At 36.0% G+C, this 19,474-nt stretch overlaps 1 protein-coding gene across 6 annotated transcripts in view; it reads right to left on the bottom strand.

Moving 5' to 3' along the window:
• The window catches only part of MICU1 (mitochondrial calcium uptake 1), a 229,590-nt gene that overhangs the window by 146,413 nt on the left and 63,703 nt on the right, over positions 1-19,474 (bottom strand). For all 6 annotated transcript variants that reach the window (XM_035021375.1, XM_035021351.1, XM_035021361.1 and 3 more), the window contains 2 exons: positions 12,967-13,141; positions 7,583-7,745 (listed from right to left, as the gene is read on the bottom strand). In XM_035021375.1, the coding sequence (XP_034877266.1) occupies positions 7,583-7,745; positions 12,967-13,141 (338 nt within the window). The remainder of the gene's footprint in view (positions 1-7,582; positions 7,746-12,966; positions 13,142-19,474) is intronic.

Here is a 19,474-nt window from a genome sequence, read left to right on the forward strand (position 1 = left end):
CCCACGGAGCAGGGAGCCCGATGCAGGGCTCGATCCCAGGACCCTGGGATCATGACCTGAGCTGAAGGCAGACACTTAACCGACTGAGCCACCCAGGCACCCCTAGCTCTCCACTCATTTCAAAACTGCTTAGGGGTACCTGGGTGGCTCAGTCTGTTGAGTGCCCGACTCTTGATGTCAGCTCAGGTCATGATCTCGGGGTCCTGGGATTAAGCCCTATGGCGGGTTCCCTGCTCAGTGGTGAGTCTGCTTGAGATTCTCTCTCTCTCCCCCCTGTCCCCCCTCCCCACCACTTGCCTGCATTCTCTCTCTCTCTAAAATAAAATCTTTGAAAAAAAAAAAACTGCTCACTTTTAGGACTTTGTATGCTTTAAACTGTTCTAAAACTAAAATTTATAAATTTAGATCTGTTAGGTATCCTGGGATATGGTATGTGTGAAAGACATGACACAACAAAGTTGAAATATGAACTACTGGCTATAGTCCAGCCATCTGATGATAGAAATTCAAACTATAAAAAGAAATAGCCTTATTCTTTTCTTTATTTCAACCCATATAGGAATAATACATATTTTACTTCTGCTGCATTAACATTTGTGGAAATTCTTGTTCATGAGCAAACAAAAATGAAGCCAGATTTCCCAAATGGATCTCATTTTAATATATTATAATTTTCCCTCATGATCATCACCTTAAAAGAAAAGCAATTATTCATTATTCTGGCTTTTTATGAAAACCAGGAATATGCATGGCATATTAGATATTTAGTAACTATTCTGCTCATGTAACAGGTTTTTCAATAATTAAAAAACAAAAGATTATAAAGTTAAATATCAAAATGGGTAGAAGCAATTAAAATATATGATTTCTAAAGGGAAAAAAAAAATCTTCCTTAAATGACCAAATAATCTTTAGTGACATGCCTAGAATACTGCTTCATTTTCACTGTCACACTGGAAGCAAAGCACATTCTTATTTAAATTAAAGTTACTGATATAAATTAGATTCAGAAATAATTTGACAGGTACGAAAATATTTTACTATCATAAAAACCAGGAAAATATTTTACAATCCTTTTTTCTCCATCTTAAACGGAAGCCTTCTTTAATCTCTCCTTCCACATCTCACAAGGAGCTAAAACTAATTTAAAAGGTTCTTAATCTAAAATTCAATGCAATTAGTAGAAACCTTATATACCTTCTTTCTGATTATAAGAGACTGTCTACTCTGTAAAAGGAGGAATTTTTGTCTATGTTATTCATTACTGCATCCCTTCCACATAGAAAAGTGTCTAACTCACAGCAGAGGTCAATCAATGAATACTCGTTGAATAAATGTATATGCAGTCTGTTAGAAAATAAAGGAACACATAAAGAAGAATAAAATAATTCCTTATAACTTCAGCATTTAGAGAATACATTTGATATATTCTCTTTCAGTTGCTTTCTATATATTTTCTACATGGGTGAAATGCAAAGTATAGAAGAACATATTAAATAATACCATAGGGATACAATCAGGAAAATCCAAAATGTGTGAAATTTTATAATACAAATGAGGTAAAATAAATGATGTCTAGATTGGGTTTTCTGAAAAGTAGGGAATCATTGCAAGAGGATCAGGAAAAGGCAAACAGGAAAGGAGGGAAAGCCAATTCAAGGGTGTGTTATTGAGCTGATTACTGCTTTAGACAACTAGGGCTCACTTCTCCTTGGTCCATCTGAGAAACCATGTAGTTTATGTCTCAGAACTGACCACCCAAGACAGTGGAGAAGAGAGTATTTATCCACCAAATCTCAACAAAGAGTAAACTCCGTTGTACCTCCACATGTGTGCATATTCCAACACAGTTGAGTGGGCTCCTGCAGAGGTCCCATGCTACAGCAGCAGAGATCCTCTAAAGCATATATGGTACAGGAGTAGGATATAAAAACAAAACGATATGTTTAAGGAAGGCACCATAAGGAGCGGCATTTGAGTTGGGTTTTGAAAAATAAATAAGAATTCATCATGTATTTGAGAGGGAAAGGGCATCACTCAGGGTGAGTAAATTATATGGTCAAAATACAAACATGTGAAATAGCAGTGTGAGCTTGGGGAACCAGAAAGAGTTATGACATTTTCTAACGAGGGAGTTTGTAATGTTTTGCCCCTATTTATTAACATTAATACATCTTTAGGACAAATGAAAACTCTGGGTAGAACTATCACCCCCTCAAAGGTGGAAGAAATCTACATATTTACATTTTTTGTTATGGAAATTTTCAAGTATAAAAATACAGAAAATAATATAATCAACATATATACACTCATCACTTAGCTTTAACAATTGTCAACACATCGCCAACCCTATTTCATTTATAACCTTCTTACTTCTTCTCCTCACTCCAGATTGTTTTAAAGCCAATCAAGACATCATATCATCATTTCTTGCTAATTGTGGTACTTATGTTCTATAAAATTGCCATGAAAAATGAATTGCTAAATACCGACCAATTTCTCCTAGGGGGAATATGGGGTTAGGTTCCTCGAACCTCTAGTCACAACATTTTTGTTAGTCAATCAATATATAAAAAACCTTGTTTTACGGGTGTTTCTGTTTAAAGACATTTTATTCTCTCCCCCTCTTCTCTCCTGCCCTCCCTCCAAGGACACTTGTTTAAAGAATGAAAGCTGAAACAAAAAGGCAGAGCTTTAGTTTGCTTAACTTCAGCTGGCCAACATATGTAAGGGGTGACTCAAATTTTTGCTCTTCTGCACGTATCTGCAGATGACTGCAAAAGCACTGCAAGCAGGGATTATGGGGTTACGGGTACATTTGAGTGAGTATGCCAACGTGCAAACACAAAATCTGCAAATGAGGACTGACTGCACATTCACTTTTTCCCCCCTTTAAAAACTGAGGTGGGGGCGCCTGGGTGGCTCAGTCATTAGGCATCTGCCTTTGGCTCAGGTTCTGATCCCAGGGACCTGGGATTGAGCCCCACATCGGGCTCCCTGCTCGGCTGGAAGCCTGCTTCTCCCTCTCAGACTCCCCCTACTTGTGTTCCCTCTCTCGCTGTGTCTCTCTCTGTCAAATAAATAAAATCTTAAAAATAAAATAAAATAAAATTAAGGTGAAATTCAATTAAAATAAAATAACCATTTCAAAGTGTGTAGTTCAGTGGCATTTAGTACATTTACAGTGTTGTGTTAACTACCACCTCTATCTAGTTTCACCACTCCGAAAAAGAAACCCTCAAAGCAATTAAGCAATCAGTTCTCATTCCCCCAACCCAGCTACTGGCAACTAACAACCCACTTTCTAGCTCTATGGATTGACCTATATTAGATATTTCATATAAATAAAATCATATGATATGTGGCATTTTGTGTTTAGCTTGTTTCACTTGGCATAATGTTGTGAAGGTTCATCCACACCTGAAAAATACTCCATTGTATGTATATACTATAATCTGTTTATCCATTCAGCTGTTAAACATTTGGGGTGCTTCCACTTTTCGGGTACTGTGAATAGTGTTGCTGCGAATATTCATATGTACGTACTCATTTGAGCACCTGTTTTCAATTCATTCGGGCTTATACTAGTAGTGGAAATGCTGGGTCCTATGGTTAATTCCACGTTTAAGTTTCCGAGAAATGTCCAAATTGCTTTCCACAGTGTTTGCACCATTCTACATTCTCACCAGCAACAAGTCAACTTCTACACATATTCACCAACATTTGTTTGTGTTTAAATTATAGCCAATCTGGTGGGTATGGTAGTATATCAAGGTTTTGATTTCTATTTCCCTCATGATTAATAAATTAAGCATGTTCTCATGTGTTTATTGGCCATTTGCCTATTTATTTGGAGAAATGTTTATTCAAGTCCTTTGCCCATTTGTTACTTGAGTTGTTTGTCTTTTTGTTGAATTGTAAGAGTTCTGGTAGTTTGGGGGTGCCTGGGTGCCTCAGTCGGTTAAGCATCTGCCTTCCGATCAGGTCATGATCCCAGGGTCCTGCATCGGACTCCCTGCTGAACAGTGAGTCTGCTTCTCCCTCTCCCACCCCTCCCACCCCCACTTGTGAGAGAATGCGTGCGCTCTCTCTCTCTCAAATAAATAAATAAAATCCTTTAAAAAAAAAAAGAGTTCTGGTGGTTTGTATGTTTCTAGGAATCTGTCCATATTTATCTAGGTATAATCCAATTTGCTGGTATAAAATTCTTCATAGTATTCTCTTATAATCCTTTTTATTTCTATAAGTAGGTAGTAATTTCCCCACTTGCATTTCTGATTTTAGTTATTTTCCTTCTCTCTTTTTCCTGGTCTAGCTAAAGCCTTCTCATTTTTGTTGATCTTTTCAAAGAACCAATTTTTTGTTTCATTGATTCTCTCTTTCATTTTTCTATTCTCCATTTCATTTATTTATTATTTCCCTATTTTACTATCTTTGGGTTTTGCTGCTTTTCTTTTTAATTCCAATACCAGTTTTTACGAAACTGATTTGAGATCTTTCTTCTGTTTAAATTTTGGTGTTCAAAGCTGTAAGTTTACCTCTAAGCACTGCTTTTGCAGCACTGCATAAGTTTTGGTAAATTCTGTTTTCTCTTTCATTTATCTCAAAGTATTTTCTAACTTCTCTTGTGATTTCTTCTCTGATCCACTGGTTGTTTACTTTCTACATATTTATGAATTTTCTAGTTTTTCTTCTGTTATTGATGGGCAGTTTCATTCTATTGTAAGCAGAAAAGATGCTTGGTATGATTTTAATCTTTTAAAATTTATTAAGATTCATTTTATTACCTAACATATGGTTTATCTGGTCTGTTCTGGAGACTATTTGATTTGCACTTGAGAAGACTGTGTATTCTGCTCTCCTTGAGTGGAATGTTCTGTAAATATCTTTGGTCTAATTGGTTTATAGCATTAAGTCCTCTTTCTTGACTAACCTTCTGTCTATATTGAAATGGCAGTACTGAAGTCTCCCAACTATTATTATTCTTTTTAATTTAACCATTTTTAGCATTTTAAAAAATGCTTCATTTATTTGAGAGAGAGAGAGCAGGAGGAGGAGCAAAGGGAGAGGAGAGAACCTCAAGCAGACTCCCTGCTGAGCACGGAGCCTGATGCAGTGTTCGATTTCACCACCAATGAGATCATGACCGAAGCTGAAAGCAAGAGTTGGATGCTTAACCAATTGAGCCACCCAGGTACCCCAACTATTATTGAAAAACTATTTCTCACTTCAATTCTGTCAATGTTTCTTTCATATATTTTGGGGTCTGTCATTTGGTATGTATGTATTTATCATGATTATATCTTCTTGATGAACTGACCCTTTTATCAATACATAATGTCTTTGTCTTGTGTAACAATTTCTCAGAAAAATCTATTTTTTTCTGATATTAGTAAAATCACCTCAGCTCTCTTTTGGTTACTAGTTATACACTTCCATTTTCAACCTACTTGTGTCTTTGGATCTAAAGTAAGTCTCTTGTAGACAATATAAAGTTGAATCATATTTCTTCTCCTCTCACTCTCTTTTAAATGATGAGTTTAATTCACTTGAAAGTGACAGCTGATAAGAAAGGATGTGCTTCTGCCATCTTGTAATTTGTTTTCTATATGTCTTACATATTTTTTGTCCCTTGAATCCTCCAATCTTGCCCTCTTGTGTTTAATTTTTTCTAGTGTACCATTTCTATTTTCTCCTCATTTCCTTTTCTGTAGATTTTAGTTATTTTATTCGTGGCTAATCTAGGGATAATTAACATCTTAAATTGAAAATAATGTAGTTTGAGGGGCGCCTGGGTGGCTCAGTTGTTAAGCGTCTGCCTTCGGCTCAGGTCATGATCCCAGGGTCCTGGGATCGAGTCCCACATCGGGCTCCTTGCTCAGCGGGGAGCCTGCTTCTCCCTCTGCCGCTCCCTGCCACTCTGCCTACTTGTGATTCCTCTCTCTCTCTCTCTGTGTGTCAAATAAATAAATAAAATCTTAAAAAAAAAAAAAAGGAAAAGAAAATAATGTAGTTGATTCAACATTAACATACTTATAATTGTTGTTTGATGAATTTGTGTTTTAAATCATAAAGGAAGCAAAAAGGAGTTACAAACAAAAAATAAAGCAATACTGGCTTTTATATTTCCCTATGTAATTACCTTTACGGGTCTTTATTATTTTTTAATTTCTTTGTATGGCATCAAGTTACTGTCTAGCATCTTAAAGAACTCCATTTAGCATTTTTGGTATGGAAGAACCACAAGCTACAAACTTTCTCAGCTTTTGATGATCTGGAAATGTCTTAATTTCTCTTTCTTAGACTCCCATTACACAAATGTTGGTATACTTTATGTATCTTAGGCTATGTTCATTTTTATTCATTCTTTTTGCATCCTGCTCCTCTGATTGGACAGTATCAATTAATCTAAGTTCTGTGATTCTTCTATCTCCCTACTAAAAAATCTACTGTTGAACGGTTCTAGTGAATTTTTTTATTTTAGCTACTGTACTTTTCAAGCCTAAGAATTATTACTTGGTTCCTTTTTTATGATTTCTATTCCTTTATGGGTATTCTCTATTAACACATTGTTCACCTTGGTTCCTACAGCTCTTTGTCAACGGTTTCATCTAGCTCTTTGAGCATATTTAAGACAGTTGATTTTAAGTCTTTGTCTAATAAGTGTAATGCTTGGGCTTCCTCAGGGATGGTTTCTAGTTAATTTCTTTTTCTTTCTGTTGATCGGTCATTTATTCCTGATTATTGGTATGCCATACAATTTATTAAAATTGGACATTTTGAATATTATAATGGGGTAATTAAAACAGATTCTCCCTATTTCCCAGTGTTTGATTTATATACCTTGTTGAGGACTACAGTCATCAGTGTTTAGTGATTTTTTTCCAAAATATGTTTGCAAAGATCGTGTTCTCTGTCATGTGTCACTACTGAAATTTCTGTTCTATTACCTAAACAGTCAGCAAGTGACATGACAGAGACTTCTTTAAATGCCGGAGGCAAAAAGAAGAAGAAATAAAACAAAAAACACCCCAACTCTCCTAACATTTGCAGATTGGCTCTGAGCTGGGGACTTCCTTTGATTTTTAGCTAGACTTCCTACAACTCTGCTTTAACTTTCACTACCTCCTCACATGGAGCACGAAGATCAGCAAGGGGTACAAGCCCACTCAAGTCTTTTCCAAACATGTCTGGCCCTGGGCATACTCTGGATTTACAGGTGTATGCAGTGTCCTACAAAACTCCTACTCCCTGAAATGTCTTCCTTCTCGGTCTCCTCCTTTCCAGGCTTTCTGGTCTGCTGCTTGTCCCATTTGTGCCCCCGTGGCCCAGCGGCAACAAGTATATGTCTTTAAATTTTTCTAGTAGATGACACCTGGGTACAATCTCCTCAACCCATACCCTGGTCGAGGATAGTCCTTTTTTGTACTCCGATAGACTGGAATAATGCTTGACATTCAGTCACTACACAATGAATAGAATTATTGCATATAACTATAATGGCTAGGCAATACAAAGAAAGAAACAAAGAAGCATATAACAAAATTATTATCATAATCTCATTTTTCACTTTAGCACTTACGTTCTGGTTGTTTTTCATTGGGTGTTATAGATCGCACAAAATCTTGTGGAGTCATAAACACTTCAGATTCACCAGGTTCACTGATTACTTTCAAGGTGGCAAAATATCGGAAGATTTTGTCTGGTGTAGAATATGCTCGAATCCTATTCTCATATTCCATCACCTACAATTAGAAATCCAGAGTATTTCTATATTAAGTAATTCTCATTTTCATTTATCTTCTATCTTGTTTTTGGAGATATTTTATTATATCTTTTTTTCTATAACTAATTTTTTTATATTAGACATAAACTTGAATTTCAAAAACTTACAAACCTTTCCCCTCCAAAATACTATTCATACTCCAGTTGAGGCAATGCTTCTGTAACTTTTGTTTAGAATTTTTTGCAAATAATTTCTTAAGGTCTTAAATCATTGAAAACTATAAAACTGAAAACTGTCATACAAGAATTCAAAAGGTCTCAGTAACAGGGTATAATGACACATATAGGGTAGCCTACAGATTCTTAAATACCAAATTTTTAAAAAGGGATTGATTTTACAGTTTTTACTTTGACAAAATTTCTTGAATCCCCAAACAAAACAGAATTGGGAATTCATAGGTTTAAATAGCTAGTAGTCTTTCAAACACAAAGTACATTAAATAATAGCATTAAAAAATAAAATTACATATCATGGAAACTATTAACAAGTCTGAAGCAATAAGACATTTACTTTTGACTATTAGATTAGGAAATATTTTACAAACACCATACTTAGAAAAAAGCTGGGAAGAACACAATATTTGAATAGTATTTGAATAGTAACAAAATAAAATACGGCACGCATTTTACTAAAAGAGTATAATATTAATATGCCCTTTTGTTAATCTGGCAACCAAGCTGTGATTCTGTGCATGAAACATACAAAACACTGTACCTTCTACATAATATTCTTTTACAAATGTAGGAATGAGAGAAATCTCTTTTACCAGAATACCGACTACATAGTATTCTGGTGAAAAGATTTCTCTCATACCTGAATTTTAGATGTTGAGGTAGCCAAAAGTAAGCAGTATCTTATAAGTAACTGGTAAGAAATGTGTCAAGACAATACGATCTAAAAATCTAATAGTTCAATGTCTAAAAGTCATTTGCTAATGTTAAGAAAAACTTTATGAATGTTTTTAATTTACCATATTAACACAACTAACACTACATGCCATTCCTGGCTAACTGGTCACTTTGAGGTCACTGACAACAGCTATTGTGGTGGTCTTTTTTTTTTTTTTTAATTTTTTAATTTTTAAAGATTTTATTTATTTGAGAGCGAGCAAAAGAGAGAATGAGAGAGAGAACACGAGAGGGGGTAGGGTCATAGGGAGAAGTAGACTCCCTGCTGAGCAGGAAGCTCAATGTGGGACTCGATCCCGGGACTCCAGGATCATGACCTGAGCCGAAGGCAGTCGCTTAACCAACTGAGCCACCCAGGCGCCCCAGTCTTTTTGTTTTTTTTTTTTTTTAAAGATTTTATTTATTTGACAGAGAGAGAGCGAGAGAAGGAATACAGCAGGGGGAGTGGGAGACGTAGAAGCAGGCTTCCCGCTGAGCAGGGAGCCTGATGTGGGGCTCGATCCCAGGACCCTGGGATCATGACTTGAGCTAAGGCAGATGCCCAATGACTGAGCCACCCAGGCGCCCCTATTGTGGTGGTCTTAATTCCACTACCAGATGTGCATTCAGTAACTATGAAAGGATTGCTAATTTGTAACTATACATCACAAGAATCTTCCAATGCTAATTTGCATTAAAATCTGAGTACTGACTTCAGAGATTTTATCAAAATATTCGGCATGTGGCAAACACACTAAGGAGCTTTTCAACCCCTTAGCGGCCTTAAAACTTAGCTACAAGTCTTAACTCAAAGGCATTTTATATTATATTACAACTACCTGCTGGATAATACTGGCTACAGAATAAATAACTTTATTTAGGACATCTGTATTCTTGTTCTTCTGAACAACAACAATAAAAATATTCAGTTTGCAATGTTCAGGATATAAACTATAGCTACTGCAAAAGATGTTTTCGTGAACTGAAAAATTAAGTCCATCCTATACAAGATAAAGATAGAAAGACAACACCTTAAAAGTCAATAATCTTCAGACTCACCAGATTCCTGGGTTGTTACAAGTCCCTAAATTATGTTGCTGAATATTATTAGTTTTAGTTTAAAACAATAGGCCAAGGAATGTAACAGATTTTTGCATTCCCAATATTGTTAAAGTTTAATATAGATACACTGTGCAGTACATATTTTACTTTTTTTCACTTAGCAATATATATTGGAGATCACACCACATTAAATGATATAAAGCTGCCTCCTTTAAGTGGTTATATTCAAAGGAATGCTAACAAACTATAAAAGGTTTGGAATACAGCATTCTAAGATAACAAAGGCTTAGAAGCTAAGACATATAGATAACTGTAGGATTTTGAAATGGTTAGCCTGGTGAAAAGATTTACTAAGAGAATTATAATAGTTACATTCAATCATTTACTTAAAACATTCTTGAACTTCATGATGTTAAGACAGTTCTCTTCAATAAAACTGCTGGTCCTGAAACCAGTGCTAGGGTTTAATTTTGGTATAATGCCTAAGGAAAATCAAGGCTATAATACCTTGAGGCCAAGTGAATGCAAGTGACAGTGCAGTCGCTTAACCAACTGAGCCACCCAGGCGTCCCAACACAGGACATCTTTTCATTTGTGTGTGTCTTCTTATAACTCTCATCAAAGACTTAGAGTTTTCATTGCACAGATCTTTCATTACCTTGGTTAAATTTATTCCTATGTATTTTATTGTTCTTGATGCTACTGTGAATGGAATAATTATCTTTATTTCCTTTTCAGATAATTCACTGTTAGTATACAGAAACATAATCAATTCTGCATATTGATTTTATATCCTGCAACTTTGCTGAATTTGTTCATCAGTTCCAATAGCTTTTTGAGTGAGTCTTTAGGATTATCATTATGTAAGATCATATGATCTCCAGATTAATAACAATTTTCCTTCTTTCTTTCCTATTTGGATGCCTTATATTTGTCTTTCCTAATTGCTCTAGGTGGAACTCCCAGTACTTTAGTAAAAGACAGTTTAGAGTGGGACCCCTGTGGGCCCTCTTCCTCATTACAAAGGAAAAGATTTCAACCTTTCAGTGTTCACTATGATGTTAGCAGTGGGTTTGTCATATACTGCCTTTCTTAAGTTGCAGTAAGTGCCTTCTCTACCCAATTTGTTGAGGGCTTTTATAACAAAAAGACATTGTCTTTTATCAAATTCAAAGAATTCATACAATAAAAAAAAATCTGATTTAAAAATGTGCCGAAGATCTGAATATTTTTCCAAAGAAGACACAGAGATGACCAACAGGTACAGGAAAAGTGCTCAACATCACTAATAAGGAAAATGCAAATCAATACCAGAATGAGGTATCACCTCACTCCTGTCAGAATAGCTAAAATCGACAACAGAAGAAACAACAAGTGTTGGCAAGGATGTGGAGAAGAAGGAACCTTTGTGCACTGTTGGTGGGAATGCAAACTGGTGCAGCCACTATGGAACACGGTATGGAGGTTCCTCAAAATATTAAAAACAGAATTACCATATGATCCAGTAATTCCACTACTGGGTATTTACCCAACGAATACAAAAACACTAATTTTAAGAGATACATGCACCCCTACTTACTGCAGAATTATTTGTAGAAGTCAAAATATGGAAGCAATCCAGGTGTCCATCAACAGATGAATGGATAAAGAAGAGGTTGTGTGTGTGTGTGTGTGTGTGTCGGACACACACACACACACACACACGATGGAATACTACTCAGCCATAAAAAAGAATGACATTTTGGGCGCCTGGGTGGCTCAGTTGGTTAAGCAACTGCCTTCGGCTCAGGTCATGATCCTGGAGTCCCGGGATCGAGTCCCGCATCGGGCTCCCTGCTCAGCAGGGGGTCTGCTTCTCCCTCTGCCCTTTTCCCTCTCGTGCTCTCTCTCATTCTCTCTCTCTCAAATAAATAAATAAATAAATCTTTAAAAAAAAAAAAAAGAATGACATTTTGTCACTTGCAACATGGATGGATCTAGAGGGTAAAAGGCTAAATGAAAATAAGTCAGTCAGAGAAAGACAAACACCATATGATTTCACTCATATGTGGAATTTATGAAATAAAACAAATGAACAAAGGGAAAAAAAGACAAAAAATCAGACTCTTAGGGCACCTGGGTGGCTCAGTCAGTTAAATGTCTGACTCTTGATCTCAGCTCAAACTCAGGTTTTTGAGTTTAAGCCCCACACTGGGTGAGGAGTCTATTTAAAAAGACACACTCAAACAAACAAACAAAAAATGGACTCTTAAATATAGAGAACTGATTGTTACCAGAGGGGAGAGGGTAGGGAGATGGGTTAAAAAGGTGACAGGATTATTAAGGAGTAGAAGTGTCATGATGAGCAATGGATGATGTATGGAATTGTTGAATCACTATATTATATACCTGAAATGAATATAACATTGTATGTTAACAAACTGGAATTAAAATAAAAACTTTCAAAGCCAAAAAAAAAAAAAGCAAAAACGAAAACAAAAAACCTACAAAACCAATTCAATTAAATGGGCAGAATGACCTAAATAGGCATTTTTCCAAGGAACACATCCAAATGGCCAGTGGATACATGAAAAGGTGCTCAACATCACTAATTATCAGGAAAATGCAAATTGAAACTATAAGGAGATATCACCTCACACCTCAAATCAAAAAGAGAAATGATGGGGTGCCTGGGTGGCTCAGCTGGTTGGGCATCCGACTCTTGATTTCAGCTCAGGTCATGATCTCAGGGTCATGACACTGAGCTCTGCATCAGGCTCCCTGACCAGCAGGGAGTGTGCCTGAAGATTTACTCCCTCTGTTTCTTCCCCCATGCACCTGTGCGCTTGCTCTCTCTCTCTCTCTCTCCCTAAAATAAATAATCTTTTTTTTAAATGTTAAAAAAAGGGGTGCTGGGTGGCTCAGTTGGTTAAGCGACTGTCTTCGGCTCAGGTCATGATCCCAGGGTCCTGGGATCGAGCCCCACATCAGGCTCCCTGCTCAGTGGGAAGTCTGCTTCTCCCTCTCCCACTCCCCCTGCTTGTGTTCCCTCTCTCGCTGTGTCTCTCTCAGTCAAAAAATAAATAAAAAATCTTAAAAAAAAAAAAAAAGGAAAGAAAATAGCAGAAAGGTGAATATCACTGCAAGGAGAATACGAACCATCTGAAATAAACTATAAAAGAGACTCAATTGCATTATTCTAATTTAGAATTAAGAACAGTTCTGACTAATTTATAAGACTGTGTTCCATACTTTTCTGTCTCTGAATCCAGAACGTTTCTTCTTTTTCTCTTCTGGGTGAGGCTCAAGACAAACACCTGCAGCCTTTTTTTCATTGTTACAAACTTCCCCTTCATCTTTATTCTTCCCTTTATCACCAAGTTCACTCTTGAGGTTGTTTACAGATGGTGGAGATTCTGCAAGGGCCCTGGATATGAAAAAAAAAAAAAATTGCATTAATCAAGAAATAAAGATTTTCAGATAGTTTAGCAGAAGCAACAGCAATTAAACTTGTGAAAACTTCGACATGAAGAGGTTCCTCAAAAAATTAAAAATAGAACTATTATATGATCCAGCAATCCCACTTCTGGTTAAATATCCAAAAGAATTGAAAGCAGTGTCATGAAGAGATTTTTGCACATTCATATTAATAGCAGCATTATTCACAATAGCTAAAATGTTTGAAGCAACTGAGATGACCATTGATAGATGAGTGGTTAAAGATAATGTGGCATACACATACAAAAGAATAATATTCAGCCTTAAAAATAAAGGTTATGATACTAAAAGCACAGGCAACAAAAGGAAAAAGAGACAAGCAGGATTACATGAAACTAACAAGCTTCAGCACAGCAAAAGAAAGAACCAACAAAATGAAAAGACAACCTATGAAATGGGAGAAAATATTTGCAAACCATGTATTTAATAAAGGGCTAATATTCAAAACATATAGAGAACTTACAACATTATAGCAAAAACAAATAATAATAACCTGATTAAAAGTGAGCAAAGGAAGTAAACAAACATTTCTAAAAAGATACATCAGTAGCCAACATATATATGACAATGTGCTCAACATCAAAAATCATCAGGGAAATGTAAAAACTACAATGGGATATTACCTCACACCTGGTAGGACGGATATGATTTAAAAAAAAAAAAAGATAACAAGTGTTGGTGAGGATGTGGAGAAAAGGGATCCCTGGTACACTGTTGTTGGGAATGTAAATTGATACAGTTACCTTGGAAAACAGGATGGAAGATCTTCAAAAAACTAACAACAGAAGTACAGTATGATTCAGCAATTCCACTTTGGATATATATCCAAAGAAATTGAAATCAGGATCTCAAAGACGTATCTATATTCCCATGTTCACTGCAGCATTATTCACCATAGCCCAGACACGGAAGCAACCTAAATGCCTATCAGTCAACAAATAAATAAAATGTGGTATGTGTGTGCCACACACACACAATGGAATACTTTTTAGCATCAAAAAAGGAAGGAAATCTTGCCATTTATGACAACACAGAGGAACCTAGAGGGCATTATGCTAAGTGAAATAAGCCAGACACAGAAGAACAAATACTACATTATACCACTTACATTGTGACTATTAAAAAGTCAAACTCATAGAGGCAGAGAGTAGAATGGTGCTTTCCAGGGGCTAGGGGAGGGAGATATTCGTCAAAGAGTACAAATTTTCAGTTACACAAAGTAAGTCCTAGAGATCTACTGAACAGCACAGGGCCTATAGTTAACAAAACTGTATTGTATATTTAAAAATTTGCTGAGTGGGGCGGTGCCTGGGTTGCTCAGTGGGTTAAGCATCCACTCTTGATTTCGGCCCAGGTAGTGATCTCAGGATCCTTACATCCAGCCCTACATTAAGCTCCATGCTCAGTGCAGAGTTTGCTTGTCCCTCTCCTCTACTCCTCCCTTCACACTCTCTTTTAAATAAATAAATAAAATCTTCTAAAAATTTGCTAAGAGGGTAGCCCTTATATTAAGTGTTTATCATTAAAACAACCTAAAATAGGGACGCCTGGGTGGCTCAGTCATTGAGCGTCTGCCTTCGGCTCAGGTCATGATCCCAGGGTCCTGGGATCGAGTCCCACATTGGGCTCCTTGCTCAGCAGGGAGCCTGCTTCTCCCTCTGCCTGCCTCTCTCCCTGCTTGTGCTCTGTCTCTGACAAATAAATAAATAAAATCTTTAAAAAAAAAAAAAAACAACCTAAAATAGGGTTCCTGGGTGGCTCAGTCGGTTAAGCGTCTGCCTTCAGCTCAGGTCATGATCCCAGAGTCCTGGGATCGAGTCCCACATGGGGCTCCCAGCTCAGCGGGGAGCCTGCTTCTCCCTCTGACCCTCTCCCCTCTCATGCTGTTTCTCTCTCTGTCTCTCTAATAAATAAATAAAATCTTTAAAAAATTTTTTAAAAATAATAAAAGATAAATAAAAAAACAACCTAAAATAATAACAAGTGAGAAGGTGGGAGAAAACTTCTAAAAGTGATGGACAGGTTTATGGCATAGATTGCAATGATGATCACAGGTGTATACTTATTTCTAACTCCTTAATTTGTCTGCATTAGTTATGTACAGCTTTTTGTATTTTTTGTATAAAAATTTTTTTAAGTAACTCTGAAAGAAAACTAAAAAGGAAAGGAAATTGTATCACATGCTACAACATGGATGAACCTTGAGGACATTATGCCAAGTGAAATGAGCCAAAAAGACAAACACTCTCTGATCCCACTTATATGAGGGATATATCTATCTAACATAGTCTATTTCATGGAGACAGGAAATAGAATAATCATAAGCAGGGGCTGCAGGGAGGGGGAACAGAGGCATTTAATGGATAAAGAATTTTAGTTCTGCCAGATGAAAAAGTTCTAAAAAGATCTGTTTGACAACAGTGTGAATATACTTAACACTACTGAACTGTACACTTAAAAATGATTAGGGAGATAAATTTTGTTATTTTTTTAAACACAAAAAATGAACTGAAAGAATAAATGTGGGACCAAAAGAGTAAAAACTGGTATTCAAATAAAAACATGTACATAAAAAAATTCTACATGAAGACAAAAATTTGATGGGCTTACCAGGTTAATTCAACTATTAATAGCAAGAAAAAACTGAATGTTCAGGAGAAGCCCCTCTAGCTGATTAGAGATTGAAACTGAAACTCTATTCTATGAAGATTTTTCCTATTTTCTTCATCCAAGGTAATGACTTTATTCTTTCAAACTGCTACATGTTTAGTGACTAAACCATATCACATAATTTGTTATTTTATATTTCCAGAATCTACCTTGCTCTTTAACTATTAGAGAGTGAAATGACTCTGTTCTTTTTACAAATCAAAAACTGTCAAATATCAGCAATGTCATATGGCCAACATAAGATCATTAAGAGACAAGCTATACAGAAGAAAGAAGAATAAAAATTAGGAGTACAAATATAGAAAATAGAAACTAAAAAAAAAAAAAAAAAGATCAATGAAACCAGAAGCTGGTTCTTTGAGAAGATCAACAAAATTGATAAACCTTTAGCAATACTTATTAAAAAGAGAGAGAGAGAACGCAAAGAAACACAATCAGAAATGAAAGAGGAGAAATAACAACTGACACCAGGGAAATACAAAGGATTATAAGGGATTATTATGAAAAATTATGTGCCAACAAATTGGATAAAACTAGAAGAAATGGATAAATTCCTAGAAACAAATAACCTCCTAAAACTGAATCAGGAAGAAATAGAAAATTTGAACAGACCAATTACCAGCAATGAAATTGAATCTGTAATCAAAAGACTTCCAAACAACAAAAGTCCAAGACTAGATGGCTTCACAGGTGAATTCTATCCAACATTTAAAGAAGAGTTAAAACCTATTCTTGGGGCGCCTGGGTGGCTGTTAGTTAAGTGTCTGCCTTTGGCTCAGGTCATGATCCCAGGGTCTTGGGATCGAGCCCAGCATCAGGCTCCCTGGTCCGCAGAGAGCCTCTCCCTCTGCCTGCCGCTCTGCCTATCTGTGCTCTCTATGTCTCTGTCAAATAAATAAATAAAATCTTAAAAAAAAAACAAACCTATTCTCAAAATATTCCAAAAATATAAGAGGAAGGAAAGCTTCCAAATACATTTTATGAGGCCAGCATTACCCTGATACCAAAACCAGATAAAGACACTATAAAAATAGAGAACTACAGGCCATTATCTCAATGAACATAGACACAAAAATCCTCAACAAAATATTAACAAACAGAATCCAACAATACATCAAAACCTCATTCACCATAATCAAGTGGGATTTATTCCCGGCATGCAAGGATAGTTCAATATTTGCAAATCAAACAACATGATATCTCACATCAACAAGAGACAGGATAAAAACCATATGGCCATTTCAATAGATGCAGAAAAAGCATTTAACAAATTACAACATCAATTCATGATAAAAACCTTCAACAAAGTAGGCTTAAAGGGAACATAACTCTAAAGCCATATATAAAAAACCCACAGCTACCATCATACTCAGTAGTAAAATACTGAGAGCTTTTCCCCTAAGATTAGGAAAAGATTAGGAACAAGACAAGGATTCTACTCTCACCACTTTTATTCAATATAGTACTGGAAATCCTGGCTACCAGAAATCACACAAATAAAAGGAATCCAAAGTGGCAATAAAGAAGTAAAGTTATCATTATTTGCAGATGACAAAACACTACATATAGAAAAGTCTAAAGATGTCACCGAAAAATTCCTAGAGCTGATAAATGAATTCAGTAAAGTTGCAGGATATAAAATCAACATATAGAAATCTGTTGCATTTCTATACACTAATAATAAAGTAGCAGAAAAAGAAATTAAGAAAACAATCCCATTTACCATTGCACCAAACATAATAAAATAACTAGGAATAAACTTAACCAAGGAGGTGAAAGACCTGTACTCTGCAAAGTATAAAACAATGTGAAAGAAACTGAATATTAAACATATAAATGGAAAGATATTCCATGTTCATGGATGGGGAGAAAGAATATTGCTAAATATTGCTAAAACTTCCCAGGATAATCTACAGATTTAATGCTATCCCTATCAAAATACCAACAGTATTTTTCACAGAACTACAAGAAATAATTCCAAAATCTGTGTGTAATCACAAAACACCCCAAATAGCCAAAGCAATCTTGAAAAAGAAAAGAATTAGAGGTATCATAATCCCAGATTTCAAGATACACTACAGGGGCATCTGGGTGGCTCAGTCAGTTAAGCATCCAACTTTTTTTTTTTTTTTTAACATCCAACTCTTGATCTCAGCTCAGGTCTTGATCTCAGGGTCATGAATTCAAGCCCCCTGTTGGGCTCCAAGGGGGGAAAAAAAGAGATACTGTACAGTTGTAGTAATCAAAACAGTATGGTTCTGACACAAAAACAGACACACGGATCAACAGAACGGAATAAAGAGCCCAGAAATAAACCCACAATTATATGGTCAATTAATTTACAACAAAGGAGGAAAGAAAATGCAATGGGAAAAAAGCAATCTTTTATCAATTGGTGCTGGGAAAACTAAATAGTTCCATGCAAAAAAACGAAACCAAAGCACTTAAGGTATACACAAAAATAAACTCCAAATGGATCAGACATCTAAATGTGAGATCTGGCACCATAAAAATACTAGAAGAGAACACAGGTAATAATTTCTTTGACATCGGCTGTAGCAACATTTTTCTAGATATGTCTCCTGAGGCAAGGGAAATAAAAGCAAAATAACCCCAGTAACTACTGGCACTATATCAAAATAAAAAGCTTTTTTGCACAGCAAAGAAAACCATCAGCAAAACAAAAAGACAACCTACAGAATGGGAGAAGATATTTGCAAATGTCTTATCAGATAAAGGGCTAGTATCCAAAATCTATAAAGAACTTATCAAACTCAACACCCAAAGAACAAATAATCCAGTCAAGAAATGGGCAGAAGACATGAACAGACATTTCTCCAAAGATGACATCCAGATAACCAAGAGTTACATGAAAAGATGCTCAACAACACTAATCATCAGGGAAATGCAAATCAAAACCACAAATGAGGTATCACCTCACACCTGTCAGAATAGCTAAAATCAAAACCACAAAAAACAGCTCATGTTGGTATGGATGTGGAGAAAAAAGAACCCTTGTGCACTGCTGGGAATGCAAACTGGTGCAGTCACTGTGGAAAACAGCATGGAGGTTGCTCAGAAAGTTAAAACTAGCTAATTACCATATGATCCAGTAAGTCCACTACTAGGTATTTACACAAAGAATATGAAAATACTAATTAAACGACAGATGCACCCCGATGTTTATTGCAGCATCATTTGCAATAGCCAAAATATGGAAGAAACCCAAATGCCCATCAATAGATGAATGGATAAGGAAGATGTGGTGTATAAACACACATACACACAAAGGAATATTCCTCAGCAATACAAAAGAATGAAATCTTGCCATTTGCAACAATATGGATCGACTTAGAGGGTATAAAGGTTATAATGCTAAATGAAATAAATCAGTCAGAGAAAGACAAATGCCATATGATTTCACTCATATGTGGAATTTAAGAAACAAAACAAATGAACAAAGGAAAAAAGAGACAAAACAAAAAAACAGACTCTTAAATATAGAGAACAAACTGGTAGTTGCCAGAGGGGAAGCAAGTGGGGGGCTGAGTAAAATAGGTAAAGGGGATTAAGAGTCCACTTATTGTGATGA

The sequence above is a fragment of the Mirounga leonina genome, unplaced genomic scaffold (assembly GCF_011800145.1).
Source record: "Mirounga leonina isolate KUSES-001 unplaced genomic scaffold, KU_Mleo_1.0 Mir_114, whole genome shotgun sequence".
NCBI classification, from domain to species: Eukaryota; Metazoa; Chordata; class Mammalia; order Carnivora; family Phocidae; genus Mirounga; species Mirounga leonina.